At 36.9% G+C, this 19,486-nt stretch overlaps 1 protein-coding gene and 1 pseudogene across 2 annotated transcripts in view; both read right to left on the minus strand.

Moving 5' to 3' along the window:
* The window catches only part of SMC5 (structural maintenance of chromosomes 5), an 87,704-nt gene that overhangs the window by 18,233 nt on the left and 49,985 nt on the right, over window positions 1–19,486 (minus strand). For both annotated transcript variants that reach the window (XM_041743219.1, XM_041743218.1), the window contains exons 11-17: window positions 18,469–18,582; window positions 16,216–16,310; window positions 15,471–15,603; window positions 13,236–13,409; window positions 12,973–13,142; window positions 3,579–3,702; window positions 2,948–3,070 (exon numbers count right to left, since the gene is read on the minus strand). In XM_041743219.1, the coding sequence (XP_041599153.1) occupies window positions 2,948–3,070; window positions 3,579–3,702; window positions 12,973–13,142; window positions 13,236–13,409; window positions 15,471–15,603; window positions 16,216–16,310; window positions 18,469–18,582 (933 nt within the window). The remainder of the gene's footprint in view (window positions 1–2,947; window positions 3,071–3,578; window positions 3,703–12,972; window positions 13,143–13,235; window positions 13,410–15,470; window positions 15,604–16,215; window positions 16,311–18,468; window positions 18,583–19,486) is intronic.
* Window positions 8,048–11,490, minus strand: LOC121484676 (annotated as a pseudogene).

Raw genomic sequence — 19,486 nt, forward strand, 5'->3', positions numbered from 1 at the left:
TCATGTACCTATCATCTACAATTCTAGATCCTCATGAATAAATAAATAAAATCTTTAAAAAAATTTAAAAACCCATACTACAGCTATTAGAAAATGTTTAGTTACATAACCTGGGTATATGAATTTACTTTTTAACTGTAGGTTTCACCAAAATCAAAATATAATTAAATACTTTTGATGACAATTTATCATCTAAATTGAGATCTAATTATAAAATAGAGTACTCTGAAGACTTGAAACTCGTAGTTTTACAACAGTGGTTCTGAAATGGGAGCAGTCTTGATCGCCAGGGTACATCTGGCAACATTGTCACAACTGCAGTGGGGAGGGGTATACTGCTGGTATCTAGCAAGTAAAGGCCAGAAATACTGCATTCTACAATGCACAGCACAGCGCCCACAAGAATTCTCCAGTGTAAAATGTTGACAGTGCTGATGTCGACACACCCTTGTTCCAGAGGCTTAATCAGACTGAAATTTTTTCACAAAATAATTTCATGTTATGTCTGTGGGAATACATATAAATATCTGGTTATTTTTTGGTGATGTTAGCAGCTAATGTGATCCACTGATTCATTAGCAGCTGCAAAGTGGTGATATTCTAATACTAAAATTCCCTCTGCATTTATTATCTGAAAGGCTCCTGTAAAGAGGAACTTCTCTTATATTTGTTTATCCTAAGTAATAGTTCACATAGGAAATTCTGGATTGTAGAATTCTTTGCCATTTTTCAAAATAATGAGCTCGTTCTCCAATATCCTCCAAAGGTGACCAATATTACTATTTTTAAGTATATTTATAATTCCATAAATATAGAGACTTTTGAATAGGTATTTTGGATTTTTGATTAAAAAAAATCCCTTGGGCTTATCATCCTCTTATTTAAACCTTTCTCGATCTCTTCTCTTAGATGTACCCCTCACATTCTGCACCATATTGGAACTTGGAAATAATCTTTTTTTAAAAGATGAGTTACACATCCTTTTATACTTAGTGACAAGATTGATGTTTGGCCTTAGTTTTTTTTTGTTTTGTTTTGTTTTTTTAACATTTTATTCATTCATGAGAGGCAGAGAGACACAGACAGACACACAGAGACAGAGGGAGAAGCAGGCTCCCTGTGGGGAGCCCAATGTGGGACTCGATCTCAGGACCCTGGGAACACAACTTGAGCCAAAGGCAGATGCTCGACCACTGAGCCACCCAGGTGCCCCAGTTCTGCCATTTTATGTCATATTTATTTTTGTGGCAAATACACATAAGTAAAATAATCTTTAATGATCTGTTTTATCTCCCTCCCCTTTTCTTTGTGTATCTTTTGGTATTTAGGAAAGTTTACACAAATACTTTATATAATGTCCTATGTCCTTTATATTTTATTTGGAATAGTGTCTTTTGGTTCCCACTATAAATATTGAAATTCTCCCTTATTTCTGTCTCCCAAAGCACCCACTCTGAAGTATTATCCTTTTATTTCCTGATAATACCTATCGGACAGTCAGGAAGTATATTCTATTTTACTTCTGTTGTCTCTCTTCTCCCATTTTTAGTGCTGCGTGTTAGCTACAGGGTCAGCCTTCTAACCATGTACTACCAAGTTTACTGTCTCCTTAGTGTACCACACGGTTCTAGTTTCAGTAAGCAGCATTCTTCTGCAAAGTAGTTTAGTCTTGTTCACAGGACCTGGACCACCACAGCACCATCCGGCTTTCTAGGACCTGCAGTCACCTGCCACTTTCAGCTGTTCTCAAACTGATCTGAGCTTTCCACAGTTAGTGGGGCCTCCCTTTAGAGAGGAGAACCTGTTGGTGACCTCCATTTTTGGGTTCTCTGAGCTCTCCCTCTGTTTACCACATACTTACCGATAACACACTAGTTGTACCGCTGTTGCCGCTGACTTAATCTTACCCACTGATATGCTGGAGGTTCATATGTGTCATGTAATAAAGAATTGGGCTTTTGTCCCTGGTTTTTGGGAAGGAGACTCTAAACCCTAGGAATCTTCTGAGTGATAGGAATGTCTATTATTCATGAGCCCACCCCCTTGGATCATACCTACGTTCAAGCTTAGAAGAGGACCTAAGGAAAAAAAAAAAAAAAAGAAGAGGACCTAAGAGCTTGAGGGGACTCAAGAGACAATGCCAAAAGGCAAATTATGTGATCAGAGTGTCGGGGCATTGAGTCCTATGATTATCGTGACTTACTCTTGAGCCTTCAGGGGAGAGGGGGAGAGCCTGAAGGGCAGGCTTGTTGAGTCTGTGCCCTTAACCTGAATAGTCTAATGCTAACACTGGGTGGTCAGTGGGAGAGTATACTGCAGTACAACAACAGGGGAGCTCTGAAACTTAGTTTTGTTGTATACATTATCCATGAGTTTGTGGTCATTATCCTAGTTGCTCTTCTATTTTTAAGAAAGGATTTGGAAGACTTAAAAACTATGCCACTGTCACCACTTCTTTTGCCAGTTCGCCCTTGCGATTTTCGTTAACTTTAGAGCATCCCGTTTCACCCCCTGCACACTATTTTAATATTATTTCACAGATCGATATTAACGGAAGTTTAAACCACCAAAACTGTACACCTAGGTCAGAATTAGTGTTGATTATAACTCATCTGCGGTTTATTTTATGAGATGTACAAGCTGCAATAAAAGCTACTAGATGCTACCTGTTAATAGTGTGACTGTAATTTAGATGGGCTAAGGGAACACAGAGGAGACTTTGTCGAGTGACTACATAAGACTCTAATTATTACCATACCTCCCCCATCAAGTAACATAAAATACATAGTACACTGTTTCAAAGATGCTTCCTCATCAGCAAAATGCATTAATTCATAAACTAAAGAGCACATAACAAAATGCATATTCTAAGTGCTAGATACAGGTTTTCAAACCAGGTCTAAGGCTAGAACCACCCTATCATAAAAAATAAAAGCAAAAACCGTACCTCTGTTATACGAAGTTGTGATGAAGCAGCCATGTAATCTGATTCTAATTTGTTCTTCTCAGAGATCACTGTAGTATTTTGAAGAATTAAATCAACTTTTTGTATATGCAAAGAAGTACAAATCTAGGAACAAAAAAGCCCTAAAATTTTAATTTGTTTTACAACTAAGAAAACGTTTTTAAAAAAAGTATCAACCATGAGAAAAAGGAACATTTTTTTTAATGTGACTGATACCTCAATTAGTTCTTTTTACAACTACTTCTTACAAGAGAATTTTTAAATGTTTTTCTGTGCTTAATTGCATCATCTGGAATAAAATAATTTAGCTTAATGACGGCTTTTAACTAATTTATTAACCTATAAGGAGAAATGTCAAACAAAGCAAGTTAAAATTGATAGTAAAAATCTTAGAAGAGGTTTTTTTTTTTTTAATTTATTTATGATAGTCACACAGAGAGAGAGAGAGACAGGCAGAGACACAGGCAGAGGGAGAAGCAGGCTCCATGCACCGGGAGCCCGACGTGGGATTTGATCCCGGGTCTCCAGGATCGCGCCCTGGGCCAAAGGCAGGCGCCAAACCGCTGCACCACCCAGGGATCCCCTTAGAAGAGTTTTTAAGAAAATGCCTTACCTTTACAAAGTTTGTTAATTCAGTAACAAGTTTTGCTTTTTGAACATTTATTTCTTTGATTTTGGTACTTGCTTTTCGCTCTTCTTCTTCAAGGTTGCAAGTATCCTGTTCCATCAGCTTTAAACTGCATAAAACAATGATGCAGAAATCAGAGTTAACACAGGGACTGAGCAAAAATCCTTAGGTCTCCTGCTATTTCATGGGCTTTCTAGCAATGCTACTTCCCCTACAGGGCTATGATGAAAATTTTAAAAAGGTAAAACATGTAACACACTTGGTACAGTGCCTGGCCCTTAACCAGCTGATGAATATTAATTACTACCATTGTTGTTAATGTTGTTTACATACAGTCTCTTACTTAAAGTAGTTTCACTGAGGAGATCTGATTAAGATGTAAAATACATACTGAAAAGACAATAAACCCTAAAAACTGACACTCTGCTAGTCAAGGTGAAGAAACTAAGAATCAGAAGTTACTCTAAGATCATGTATAGCATGTGGTTAAGACATGTTTGACATCCAAGTTCTTTCCACTGCACCATGTTACCTCTTTTCCACTGGAAACAATAATAAATAAGTTCAGCAGATGTTGTAGAGAGGGGCCTGACCAGTACATGGAAGAGAGTAGGGGGATGCCAGGGAGGTAAGGCAAAATGGGTCGAGTGAAAGGAGACTGTATAAATTAAAAGTCAATCTCAAGGAATGCAGTGTTGTAACTAGAGGCAATTAATTATAGGTATGAGACAGCAGGCTGGTGATGGGTACGAAAGGCCATCTCACTACAAAAATCCACACTACCTATGAAAAGTTTTTAAGACAGTGGGTCCAGCAGAACAGTTGAACATGAAAGGTTAAGTGACTTGTAGATGATGAAAGAGAGGAATGAGGCCAGAGGTGAAAGTTGAAAAGAGATTTGAGAGACGAAAAACCTCCTGGGCAGCCAGACTAAATACTATCTTGCTTTAAGTAATCAAGGTACACTATTACTTTTTCACTGAGTTAATGGACAACTGTTTGCTTAAAAACAAAACCCCCAAAGCCCCAAACCAACAAACAAAACCAAAACGGCACCAATTCTCTTAACATATTTCAATACAATTCAGTTTACCAATGTGTTTAAAAACATACTACATTAGGGCAAGGTAAACAGATAACCTTAAGGCCATGAGTGGTCATTTATTACCAAAGGTTGACAATGCTATTAATATTTAAATCTTTATAGAAAACAACATAAAAGAAAAAATCACAACAAAAAGGTCTGAGGCCATGAGAAAAACCTTTGAACCGGAAGTCACGTTCCCTGCCCCTAGAATAAACATAAATTTTATCTCCACTTATATATCCCCATTTCTACAAAATATCCAACGCAATAAAACATATCAGTTCTAAGAATGGTTGCCTACCAGTTTTCCTTTAGGAAAAGATTTAAGACTATTCATGTCCTTGTACAGAATTCTGTGGAATGTGTGAGCATGAAGGCTAAGCAGACATAATTCCAATTTAACAAGGGAGATTACAATTGAGGGAGTGAGTTAAATCCCTAGGTGCCCATTCTCTTTTGTGAAAATCAGCATGTTCTCCTCCTCTCCTATTACTCTCTTTAGAGTCGAGAAGAGAATGCACAGCTTAATGGCTAATAGTCTGGACTGTTCATCTCACTGCCTGTACCCTCTTCTCTCCTCTCCCAGCAATCCAAATTCAGTGGATGTATTATTCTGGATATATGTCTGGGTCAGTGGCTCTCAAGAGGTGTTGCAGAATCCTGTGGGGATCCCTGAAACCATTTCAGGGGAATCATGAACCTTTTTCACTGTCGGAAGAAGACCTCAACTGCCCCATTCACTGAAGTGATGTTTTGCACTAATGGGCAAAAGCAATGGTGAATAAAAACGCTAGTGCTCTGGAATGAATCTAGGTAATGGCACCAAAGGGGACTCAGAGTCATGAGATTCTTCACTGCCATGTACTTAAAAATTTCAAACATACCAAATTCAATTAATATTTTTGATAGAAAAATTAACTGTATTAAATCATGAATCTTATTTCATTTTTTACCTAAGTATAATTGACATATTATATTAGTTTCAGGGGCACAACATAATGATTTGGTGGTTGTATCGATCCTGAAATGATCACCACAAAAAATCTAGTTAACATCTGTCACTATACAATTATAAAAGATTTTTCTGGCAACGAAAACTTTTAAGATCTACTCTCAGCAACTTGCAAATAATGCATTACAGTGTTATTAACTATAGTCATATGCCATACATTACATTCCCATGAGCTTTTATTTTATATTGGAAGTTTGTACTTCTCAATCACCTTCACCTATTTTACCAAACCCCCGACACTCCTCCCTACCCCCCAGCAATCACCAATCTGTTCTCTGTATCTATGCATTTCTGTTCCTTTTTCAGATTGCACTAAAAGTGAAATCATACGACATCTGACTTATTTCACTTAGCGTAATACCCTCAAGTTCCATTCATGTTGTCACAAAAGATTTCATCCTTTTTAATGGCTAAATAGTGCAGTGTGTGCACATACATGCGTCCTGTTTCCATGTGTATCTCACTTCTTTCCCCATTCATGGACAACCTAGGATGCTTCCATGACTTGGCTCTTGTAAATAATCCTGCAATGAACATGAGAGCGCAGATATCTTTTCAAATCTGAGCTTTCATTTTCTTTGAATCAATATCCAGAAGTGGAATTACTAGATCTTGTGGTAGTTCTTTTTTTGTTTTTTTTTTTGTTTTTTTTTTTTTGAGGAACCTCCATACTGTGTTCTATAGTGGCTACACCAATTTACGTTCCCACTAAGAGTGGAAAGGATTCCCTTGTCTCTGCGTCCTCGCCAACATGTGGTATCTCTTGTCCTGTCCTGTGATAATAGCCATTCTGACAGGTGTGAGGTGGTAGTCTCATTGTTTTTATTTAAATTTCCTTGATAATTAATGATATTGAGCACACTCTCAGGTGCCTACTGACCATCTGTAGGTCTTCTTGGAAAAAAATATCTTTCAGATCCTCTGCCCATTTGTTAATCAAATGGTCTTTGTTTTGGAGTTTGTTTTATTTGGCTACTGAGCTGTAGTATTTTACATTTTGGATACTAAACCCTTAACGAATATGTGATTTGCAAATATCTTCTCCCAATCCATAGGTTGCCTTCTTGGTGTGGTGGTTCCCTTTACTGTGTGAAAGCCTTTTAGTTTGATGTAGTCCCATTTGTTTATATCGCCAAGGTCTTTGAAGCCAGTTTCAAAGAAATTACTGCCAATACCCATGTTAAGGAACTTACTGCCTATTTTCTTCCAGGAATTTATTAATTTCTGGTCTTACATTAGTCTTTAATCCATTTTGAGTTGATTTTTCTTGTGGTGTAAGCTAGTGATCCAGTTTTCCCAGAACCATTTATTGAAGAGACTATCCTTTCCTCATTGTTTATTCTTCCCTCTTTTGTCACAAAGTAATTGACCAGAGACGAATACAGGGGTTTATTTAGGGGCTCTCTATTCTGTTCCATTGATGTACACATCTGTTTTTAGGTCAATACTGTTTTAATGAATACAGTTTTGTGATATAGTTTGAAATCAGGGAGCATGATGCCTTCAGCTTTATTGTCCTTTCTCAAGACTGCTTTGGCTATTTGATATCTTTAATGGTCCCCAAATTTTTAGGATTCTTCTAATACTAAAAAATGCCATTGGAATTTGGAAATGGATAGGAATTCCACTGAATCTTTAGACTGCCATGGGTAACACACTTTAAAGATATTGGTTCTTCCAATCCATGAGCACAGAAAATCTTTCATTTGGGTCATATTCCATTTCCTTCTCAATGTGTTAGTTTTTGGTATACAGGTCCTTTCACTTCCTTGGTTAAATTTCTTCCTAAGCCTTTTCTTTTTGGTGTGATTGTAAATGGGACTGTTCTCTTGAATTCATCTTGAAAATGCAACAGATTTTTGTGTGCTGATTTTGTACCCTGCAAGTTTCTTCTGGTGGAGTATTCACGGTATTCTATGTAAAATCAGGTCATCCACAAATAGTGCTGGTTTTACTTTTTTTCGATTTAGATGCCTTTTCTTTCTTGCCTAATTGCTCTGGTCAGAAATTCTATTTTCTAATACTGTGCTGAATGAAAGTGGGGAGAATGGGCATCTGGGTCTTGATCCTGATGTTAAAAGAAAGGATTTCACAGCTTTTTACTGTTGAGTATGTTGTGGATTTATCATAAATGGTCTTTATTATATTGAAGTATGTTGCCTCTATGCCCAACTTTGTTTAGAGTTTTTACAAAAAATGGATGTTGTGGGCAGCCCGGGTGGCTCAGCGGTTTAGCGCTGCCATCAGCCCAGGGTGTGATCCTGGAGACCTGGAATTAAGTCCCACGTCAGGCTCCCTGTGTGGAGTCTGCTTCTTCCTCTGCCTGTGTCTGTGGGTCTCTCATGAATAAATAAATAAAATCTTTAAAAAAAAAATGGATGTTGTATTTTGTCAAATGCTTTTTCTGCATTTATTGAGATGCAGTAGGACTTTTATTTTTTGGCTTTCTCTTTTATCCAGACATATACATAGTATTTACAGTATGTGTACATAGAAAATTTGTACCCACACAACATTCTGACAATTACTATTCCATCATCCTCTGAAAAGGAAAGGGGCTCGGGAAGGGGTCTGAGTCTACTAGACTACCCCCATAGCATCACTGCAAGCAAAGCCCTGACAGGACAGTGACATGTCCTGTAATACCTATAAAAAAAGTACAGAACCACTAAGTTACTAATACTGTTAGTGCCTTTCTGATTAGTGACCATGTTTCATAGATAAGCTTACTATCTGGCAATACACTTTTTCCTGTCAAAAAATATTTGGCCACATTCAACACTGTCAAGAGTTGGGTATGGACCCATGATCATCTCCCACTGACTGGTGTTTAATGTATTTCTGTAGTACTAGGTAGCATTTCCCCTAATTCCACAAACTAGAACATTCAGTACTGCTTCTTGTGAAACCACTAGGCCTTCTCCTAGCTTCAGATCATCTGAGCAACTCTTCATGGCCAACCCCTTCCTCCCTCCCTTAAGGCCAGAGGCATATGTGTTACCATGGTTGAACCTTAGAAGAACAGATCAATTTGTCCTGTGCTGACTCAGATGCTACTGTTGCTGAGGTGGGTGTTGGTGGTGATGGGACTGAAGGATGTGCCCTGCTGTAGTGGAAATGCAGCAGGGGTAAGCTGGTTTCAAGGCTGCTCCATGGAAATCCTTCAAGTCTGTAAAAACTGCTGCAGTAGTTGGGTCAGCGGAGTCTAAGAGGGTTGCTGAATTAAACTAAGCTGCCCTTCCTTGGAACGCTGCTGCTGCTGCGTGATGGACAAGGTCTGTGATTGCTGTTGTTGTGTAGCAAAAGTAGGGCAGGTAGCCGCCACCTAACCCATAAGCATAGTGCTAAATACCACGACCACCCCCAAGCTACAAGAGCAGTTACTAACTTAATCACACAGCACATGCTGCTGACCTTGAAAAGATTCTTCTCTGTCCCAAACCAGTGGGTTGACTGCAGCCCTCTGGGTACGGTTTTGTGGCACTGTTTTGTGGGTGGAATCTGGACCATGTTTTCTGCTATGAAATCATCATAGTGTCATACAGTGGGGCTGTTAGCATGCTCTGTGTCCAACTGGAAAGAGGTGTTTATTGACTCTGCCAGCTCAGTACGTTCTGTTGACTCTGATTTGATGGACTTCGTTGGGTATGCTGCAGTATCATATGTTGAGTGTGCCAATGTGTCCAGTACCATTTCACTTTGATTTTGGTTAGTTTGAACAACTTGGTCCTTAATATTTATAGGATGTTTGATGAATTTCCAGAAGAAACTTGAACAGAATCTAAATTCAACCCAGGGGTGGACTGTTGTAAAAACATCTACAGCCCTCAACCATGGACCATTTAAAGTTGTTCTTGAATTTTTCTTAGTTCTTCTTGTGGCTGATGGATATTTGCCTCTGTCTTCCATGTCTGTTGCTCCAACTGGTCTTTCAGTTGCTGCATGGCTCATAATTGAGCTAAAAATTGAAACTGAGACATGCCTTAAGGAACTTGCATATTTGCAACTTGAGACATCACTGGCCATATCAATGACTGAACAGACTGGGAACTTATGGACTGACTCAACAATGACCCTCTTTGCCATCATCTTTTCATTAAGATGGTATATGCTGCTATCTGGGAGGAGTGCAAGTCTCTGCTGATGTTGAGGGAACGGTCTGAGACTGCCAGGTGAAACGATTTTCTTGAACTCTGGGAGGAAGCAGGAGGAGGTGAGCTGTGATCAAACCCTTCCAATGCTTCCTTGAGGCCTGACTGTTATCTATACAATTATCAGACCGAGAATCTTGGCTTTTGTTAGCAGTTGTCTCAGAGACTCTTCAACGCCAAGTACTCTTCATATTTCAGCCCTAACTTAGGCATAATTTAGCATGGTAGGAGTACAAACAATAAACTCTGGCTTGGAATTCCACTAAAGATAAACGATACAATGAGTTTGAAGCCAAATCCACTGTGGTCCTTTAATTAGGAACCTATAATGACGTGATCTGCCTTTCCCATACTGCATTAAGAGCTCATGACATTTTTGCCAAATATTCTAGACCATGCACATGACATTCACACCCTGATGTTCACAGAACTTCAAAGGCAAATGTTCTATCATAGGTAGTTCCTTGTGACCTAGCAATAAAATTGTGAATGATGGCCAGATATCTAGAGCTCATTAAGGTCTTCAACAGTACACATCCTTGATGAACTAAAGTTTAGCTTATCTGACAATAGCTACAATACAATTTCGATCACCTTAAGGCCTCTATGTGCCTTGTATAGTTCCTTCTAAACCATTCTCTGATGATTTGAAATCTCCTATAAATTACACGTATTCATAGATATGTGACTCCTATGGGTCTACTGTTCCTCAAAGCATATGACAACAAGATTCTGATTCTAAATACTCAAGTGTTAATGAATCATTTTTCAGCAGATGGATAGAGAGTATTTTTAAAAACTAGTGAATGTTCCCTCTCTGGGATAAAATACTTTGATCCATGAGATTAAATGGTAAATATTAAGGTAATGAAGTTATATTCTCTCAGATACAAATAATATGCTTCCATCAGTCATGATGGCTTAAAAACAAAAAACAAAAGCCTTGAACATTGTGTAAATTCTTCATTATTGAGGAATGTAGGGTTTTCCAGTCCTGTCAAATGTCATTGTCATATGACTGATTTGTTTTCAGTAAAAAAAAAAAAAAAAATCAGTGCTCTTCTACAGAACAGATTTCCTCTTACATGGAACTCTCTGGGCTTCCTGGATCTGGATGTCTTTTCCTTCCTGAGATTAGGGAAGTTGTGTTATTTTTCAAGTATGTTTTCTGCTTTCTCTTTCTGTGGTTCATATAATGTGAAAGTTATTTTGCTTGATATTGTCCTGTTGGTCCCTTACGCTATTTTTACTTCTTAAAATTCTGTTTGAGGGGTGCATCGGCGGCTCATTTAGTTAGGTGTCGAACTCTTGATTTTTGGCTCATGATCTCAGGGTTGTGAGACTGAGCCCCACATTGGGCTCTGCACTGATCATGAAGCCAACTTAAGATTCTCTCTCTCCCTCTGTCCTTCACCCCTGCTCGCACACATGCGCTCTTAGTTTTTTTTTCTCTATTGTCTTCCACATTACTGATATTTCTTGTGCCTCATTAGTCTGTTGTTAGAACCCCTCCAGAGTATTTTTCAATTCACTTACTGTATTCTTCAGCTCTGTGAAATCTCTGTGGTACTTTCTTACACTTCTCTTTATTGAAGTTCTTACTAGGTTCATTTCTCTTCCAAGTTCAATTAGCATTTTTATGACCATCAACTCTGATTTCTTAAGTAAATTATCACCATTTCATTAACAGTTCTTTTCTGATTTTTATCTTGTTCTTTCATTTGGAACACATTCTTGTTCATTTTGCTTGACTGTATTGATTTCTAAGCAGCAGATGAAACAAACTTCAGCAAGTCATGAAGTGGCCTCAAAGAGGTGAGCCCTGCTGTTTAAGCCTCTTCTAACTCTTTGTCATCTAAGAAGCCTGATTTATATTCTTGATAGGTCCCAGTTATTGAGGGAGTGCCAAGTCCTGTGAGTGTTCCAGAGGGAAGGATCTCAGTCTATCCCTAGTTTCAGGCAGAAACTAGAATATAAGCTAGGACCCTCAGGCAGCAGCTTTTAATGTATGCAAATATATAAACAGTCCTACGGGACTCCCATAAACCTCACTGATCTACAGACCAGGCAATCTAGAGATTTAGGACACCTAGGTCGGAAAAAATCAGGGCTCTAGACGAGTGTGTGAGCTTTAGCAAGGACAACAGAGTACAAAGATGGAAACTCCTGGACCATGTTCCCTGAGAACAATTGCATAGCCTCTAGATATGTGGTGATCCTGAAGCCTCTGAGGATGAAGTTTTGGACCAGTAAATAGATCTTTTTCACAGGAAAATGTTTGAGACTGCTGTCTATGCAGTATCCTGGGGAGAGCAGTCTGCTAAGAACTCTGTTTTTCAGAGAGTTTCAGACCCTTGGGTGCCTAGCTCTGTCGAGGATTTCGGGGTGCCATACACCCACTAGTGCTGGCAGGTCAGAGTGAGAGTGCAAAAGTGGTCCCCAACAATGGCCCCTGTCCCAGGAGGGATTCCCATTAGGCTCCTGGCCCTTGGGCAGATACTTTAGGATTAGCAAGAGAATCTCCTCCACATACGGTCTAAGCACTTTTCTACACTGTTGCAGCTAATCAGGGGACAGGAAAACTCACAACAACTTAAGATTCCCCAACCTTTACCCTACAGACCACAATTTTGTTTTGAATACCAGGACTACAATTTGAGGGAAATTATCACAAAACATGTTTGTGGGAACTGCATTGTCATGGCAGGGTCCAGGCACACCTAAGAGATACTGCAGATTTGGTTCCAGACCACTGCAATTAAGTGAGTCCAAAGAATTTTGTGGTTTCCCAGTGCGTCTAAAAGTCGTGTTGACACCATACCATAGCCCATTAAGTATGCCACAGCATTATGTCTGAAAAATACTTCACTGTTAAAAAATGCTAACCATTATCTGAGCTTTCAGAGTCCTAATCACAGATCACCACACACACACATCGTGAGAATCACTAAAATGTGACACAGAGGCAAAGTGAGCAAATGCTATTCGAAAAATGGTGCCAACAGACTTGACAGAAGGCTGCACAAACCGTTAATCTGTCTAAAATAAAAAACGTCTTCGTCACTAATAACATCCTCGTAGTGCTCTGTACCTCCCCACACACCCTTGCCCAAATAGGCTAAATGATACCTTCCTAGTTTGGAACTAATTTTTTGTTCCAGTTGTCTCTTCTTGGTTTTCCTTTCGAGAAGCTCCTTCTTCTTTTGTCTAAGTTCATTGTCTTTGTGTTCTAGATGTTTGTTTCGCTCACATAGGGCAATCAACCCTGCTTCCACTGCTTGCAATTTTCTATTAATTTCCTATGAAATATTAAAGATTGTTATTTTAAAAATAGTTCTAAAGTATTATAAATCCAGTTAATTTTTTTTTTTTTAATACTCAAAGTAACTGACCTTCAGCTGTTCTTCCAAGTGTCGTCTTTGCTCTAGATCCACAGTGACTGTGAGAAACTGGGCTACTTTTAGCGATGTGTTACTAGAAATAACTTTGTTCGAATAGAAGGAAGTTTTCACCACATACTTTTCTTCTGCTGTATACATTTGTTTTAACCGGGTTTCTTGTATTACCTGTCATATAAGCCAAACAAGGTCAAACTGTTAGGGTACATCTAATAGTCATTAAAACATTTTTAAAAGGACTAAAACACTGGAAAATGCAGATCAAGTGAATTTGAAAAGATCAAAACAGATATACCTTTTTTTTTTTTTTTTTTAACTTCACCAGTAACATCTCTAAAAAGGTGGGATAGATACATCTTAGGGTACTATTTTGGAAAATACTAAGGAAGAGAGAAGGAATAAAACCCAAACAGCTACAGCAAAGGTGGCAATACTTCTACCTGACTATATAATCTCTCTCAAGTAAGTCTACTTTTGGAGTTTTGGTGAATTTACAGTAGAGATGCCAGGAACCAGCTGCCCAGAACACAAAACTGTGGTAGCTCAACTAAGTCATTTATTCTCACCTTCCCTCAGTTATAATTCCTGTATATTTGGAAGAATACCTAATGGACACACTTGAAATTTTTCAAAAAAAAATTTTTTTTTTTACATTTTTTGGAAAGCTTGTCTCTCAAGAGCTTAATAAACTAAAGCACATCCTAAACACAGTAACATTACTCTATGTATTGCTGCATATTCATGAATAACAGGCTATCGTGATACAGTTTTTTTCCAATCTCTGAAGCTTCACTATCAATACTCTTATGGCTTGTTTCTATCTGGAAGTTTATAGTCAAGTGAAGAGATAAGACACATTTGAGCACACTTAAGTTTAACAGGGTATAACCTGGTATCCACAAATTGCTGAATAATTTGAAATAAAGAGAAAGCTAAAAGGCTACTCAAGTTCTAATAAATTTAAACAGAGATGGCAAGGGCAGGGCACTCGCAGCAAAAAGGTCATCATGGCCTAAGGTGGCAGAACAACCAAAGAGGAGAGTCCTAGAAATTAATGAGAACAATTCCATAAATGTTCCTATATATATAGATGGTCTTGTCCTCTTTTCTAAAGGATAGAAGAGTGGTATACCCACATGGAGAGCCCTAATATTCATTTCCTCAAATGTTCTCCATAATGTAATTTTTATTCAAACACACAGGCAACTTACTAACTTAGTGGTTTATTGTTTTTGTTGTTGTTTGTTTGCAAAATGGGTTGGTAATAAGCCCTCATTTCTATCTTCTGTCCATAAAGTTTAATAAAGAGTCCCTAAGTTACAAATGAATTGTCCCAGGGATACTGGGACACTAGGTATAAGATTTTAAAACACATTTTCTAATGAAATCAATATAATCAATAGTAGTTGGGTCTCTAACTGGGTCCTTAGATGCTTACAAGCAAAAAACACAACCTGGTGTTATGGAGATACTTGTTTTGGATGAAGAGATTTCTTTCCTGCTTCTGCCTGTGATAGAAGCAACAAATGTAATCCGAAGTCTTGGAGATTTATATGAGAAGGTGAAAACTCCAAGCAGAATTAGCAAAATATAAGAACTACAAGTATGTGTGCTATGCTAGCCAAGAAGGGAGATCCTATGAAGGGAGGTCATTCATATAGCAGATAATCTTAAATGGCAGCTTTAAGAAAGGAAGGGCTTACCGAAACAGTTCTGTACACCAGCCTACCACCCTAACGTATAATTTATCTGAAAAATAATCTAGAAGAATTTAAATGATTAAACTTTTTGGAATCCATTCTATAATTTTATGCATGCAACTTTTTATGCAATTACCATATATTCAACAGTCCCTGCCAGCTCCCAAACCAGAAGGAGGGCAATATGGTAAAAGCCAAAAAAAGTAATTAATATAATGTCTGAACATAGGTTTGTCAAGCAAAATAGAATGAGGTAAGAGTGCCAGGTGTGTCTTTTCAGGCTTCAACATTTTATTCAATAAATACAGATATAAAAGCATTTACTCTAGATAACTCCATATCATATGTGTCATAACATAATAGTCAACAGTCACTATTTTGTGTTATATTAAAAATGTAAAATACAAAGAATATCTGTGTGGTTAAAAACAACAGTGACCTACTTCTTTAAATTTCTCATAATTTTTTATTTTTATGCTAAGAAGTTTTAACAAAATGAGATTCTGGTAATGATTTCAGTATTTCTTACCCGTTCAATTCTTTCTCTGGTCCTTTCAGTTCCTACAGGAACTTCATGAATATGATAATGGCAGCAAAGGAAGCTCATGACAGGATCAGGTGCATCAAATAATTCTCGCAAATAAGAGAAAAATCCATATGGTCTGAAACAGAAAGCACTTACTAGATTTTTCTTCTTAAAAGAAAATCATTTACAGAAATCTGATAGTTTTCATGTGGCAAATAAACAAAATATAAATTAATGATGGTATGGCAAAAATTTATATTTTAAAATCAATATTAAGTGATTAATGTTGAGACTTCTTCCCTTGTCAGAAAAGTTTAATATATTTATGATTAAAACTATTAATCTTTTTTGTTTCTTCCATTGCTTTTATATTTAGAATGTTTACTTACACCCAGAATTAAGATATTTATTTATTAACTGTTTTATAATTGCAAATTTTCCATTTATTCCTTCTGGAGATTACTTCTGCATTATGAAGTGATGACCGGTTTGACTTTCCCAATACCTAACCAACTATCTTAGTATCTTTTATGAAACAGTCCAGTATTATTCCACTGATCTGAAACATCACCAGTAAATATTCCATGGTTTGTCTGTTCCTAGTTTCCTTCTTTTAAACTTAAGCAGAGATCCTAAAAGGGAATGATACAGCCTATAAGATACTTATGTAAGAGAGATATTTAAGAGCTAAATGGTTTTTCAATATTCAAAGTAACAGATTAATTCTAAAAATATTTTTGAGACTTACTTTAGTTCATTCAGAGATCTTGAAGGTGCTTTGTCTGCGTATGAACTCTTGGGAGCAATGACAGCATTTACTCTCAATTTTTTATTGTCACGAATCTGAATATAAGGGAAAAAACATTTTACTTAGCATACACTATCAAAATGATTTTTAAAGTTACATTCCTAGTATAAGATGATCAAAACTGTATATTTAATGGTACTTTCGAGAAAATGTTTTAGTGTGATAAGGACATTATAATTACATGTTTGTACAGAAAGAATTTCAGTGAAAATAGAGCACATTTAAGAGTTAAGGAAGCTCTTCCAAAAAACGAGAGGAAATGCAAGACATTTCCCACATCATTTTATGATTCCAGCATAATCTTGATACCAAAACCTGACAAAAAACACTATCCCTCATTAATACATATGCAGAAGTCCTTTACAAAATATTAGTATACAGAATACAGCAATATGTAAACAGCACACATAACCAAGTAGAGTTTCTCAGAGAAATGCGAGATTGATGTATTTCAGAAACCAATCCAGGGCACCTGGGTGGCTCAGTGGTTGAGCATCTGCCTTTGGCTCAAGTCGTGATTCCAGGGTCCTGCAATTAAGTCCCCTCCCCAACAGGGAGCCTGCCTCTCTCTCTCTCTCATGAATAAACAAATAATCTTTAAAAAAATCTAATTTATGTCCACAGAATAGAGTACAAAAGCCAAACAATCATTCCAGTAGATGCGGAAAAATATGATAAATTCTCAGCAAACTAGGAACAGAAGGCAACTTCATCTATGGTAACTATATAGCAGACACAATACTTCTTACACGATAAGATGCTAATGGTATTCTATAGTAGATATTACAGGAGGCAGTTATATACAATAAATTTCACAATGTAAAACGAACAGTCAGACATGTGGGAAGTAGTTTTGGTCCTGAAGCTATGGAAAGTTACTTATCACAGCACACACACAAAAACAAAGGTCAAAATTTCAGGATCTCCTGTCACATTATCCATATAGGATTCAAATCTCTAGCACAGAAGAAGCATGAGTTTTTTACTTAAAAAGAAAAAGAAAAAAAAGGTACCCAGTGTAAGCTAAGCAGACCATTTCCAACAGAAAGCATCTAACTGCACCTGACTGAATGCCCTCTGCAACATGCCATTTATCAGACTTGTAATGCAAGTAACCTACTTCTTCAGACCAAAAACTCATTGGCTAAGCTTAAATAATCCTAAACTACACAAATGTCTAACTTTCTGGAGTCCATTCTGTAATTTTATACATGCAACTTTATGCAATTACCATATATTCAACATTTCCTGCCAACTCCCAAACCAGAAGGAGGGCAATATGGTAAAAGCCAAAAAAAGTAGGGATTCTTTCCAATCACTAGTGTACCACAGAAACAGAGGACCCCACTTGAGGTGATTCAGGGTCCTGTCCTCATTTACACTTGTTAGCAAAGATTTAAAGCAAAATCTAAACCTAATCTTTAGGGCTTTTAAAAGAAGGTGGCATATGCAAAAGGAAAGAAATCTTACTGATAGTAACAACAGCTAACAATATATATTTTATAGATAATCACATACAATAAAAATAACTGCAAACAAGCACTGTTTTGTATACTTTTTTACTTATTAACAGATTTAATCCTTACAACCACCTTTTGAAGTAGATAATATATCTACATTTTACAGATAAAGAAATTATGGCACAAAACATTTAGGAAACTTGCCCAATTTAGTAGCAAAGCCAGAATTCAAATCTTGGCAGCCTATCTATAGAGTCTGTGCTCTGAACTACTAAGCCACATTGCCTTTTAGTGGCTTAGATTCTCTGTGGTGTTTCTGTAGCCAGATATAGAATTCTCATTCTTTCTGAAGAGGTTTTATATAAAAGCAACAACATATTGATTCCCATGCTCCCTATCAGGAAATGTATTGGAATGAACTTGGCTTTTCTTTAAGACCAAAGGCCCATCATTATGGGTTTTTTTTCCTCTTAAAACAGTATGAATTATTCTTACTAACTCCAAATAACTTCAAAACATGTTACAGATGTAATTATGAGCTGTTTCTTTTCTTGCAAAACAAATTCATTCCCCAATAATGACATATATAAAAAAGAAATTTGCAAAATTGAATGATTTTACACAAGAGTTACTGCTGGCATAATTAGTTGCTATTTTTTGCTTTAGTTTGAACTTAAAAACTTACGGACCAGAAAATAAGCACTAGGTGAGTCAAAGTATGTTGATTACTTGCCTCTTTGAGGAAAATCTCCATATCTTCTTGACTCTCAAATACAAAAGCTCTCAAGTCATTTGATGAAATATGATTTTCAATATACTTGGCATTTTTATTATCCTTCATATTGATCTAAAAAAAAGAAAATATAAGTTAATTCTCATGAAATTCAAACTGATTACTAGGACATAATTTTACTTTGATTTGTTTAGTCAAATTAAATTTAATACTTGAGGGGGAAAAAAAATACTTGAGGGGGGAAAAAGATTTTGGTATGAATACTCAACACTTTAAAACCTCTACTAAATTTAGCACCCAGAAACATCTAATAATACATAGTAAAACAAAAGCCAAGACTTGAATAAGTACCTAATGCATATTAATTTTGATTCTAGCTAAAAAAATAACTACAGTCCTTTCTAGTCAACTCATTGAAAATATCTGAAATAGGCTTAGACTGTAATCTAAGGACAAAAATATTAAGTTTGGGGATAGATGAGAAATGTTTATTAATCTTCAAGAGGAAGTCATACTATACCTGGCAATAACAATCAGTACAAAAACACAAACAAAACTTTATGAAACTAATGAAAAGACACTTGGTATGAATTAATTTTAACAGTGCTTTCAAGAGAAATCCTAGGCTTGTACCACTAAAGCATAAGCTTTAGGATTTACCTTTTAAGTATTAACAAACCAGGCACTTCTGCATGTGAGGCTCAATGCTATGGAAAAACACTAAGATAAGTGAAGACAGGTTGTTTTAAGACTCTTTGCACATAATAAGTATGCTGAAAAGTAGAGCACAATAGAGTTCTATAACAGAAGTGTATAAAGTACTGTCTTGTGGAATTTTGGCGGGGAGGGGGGAGATGGATTTACTTTCAGCACATGGAAATCAGCTTTCTTGAAAAAATAAAGATTTATGAAAGAGAAGGAAGGTATTTGTGTACCATATATATAAAATACAACATATTAGTTTAGAGCTAAAACTCTGGGGTTGGACAGATGTTGCTTCAAATCACGTACCACTTAA

The sequence above is a fragment of the Vulpes lagopus genome, chromosome 2 (assembly GCF_018345385.1).
Source record: "Vulpes lagopus strain Blue_001 chromosome 2, ASM1834538v1, whole genome shotgun sequence".
NCBI classification, from domain to species: domain Eukaryota; kingdom Metazoa; phylum Chordata; class Mammalia; order Carnivora; family Canidae; genus Vulpes; species Vulpes lagopus.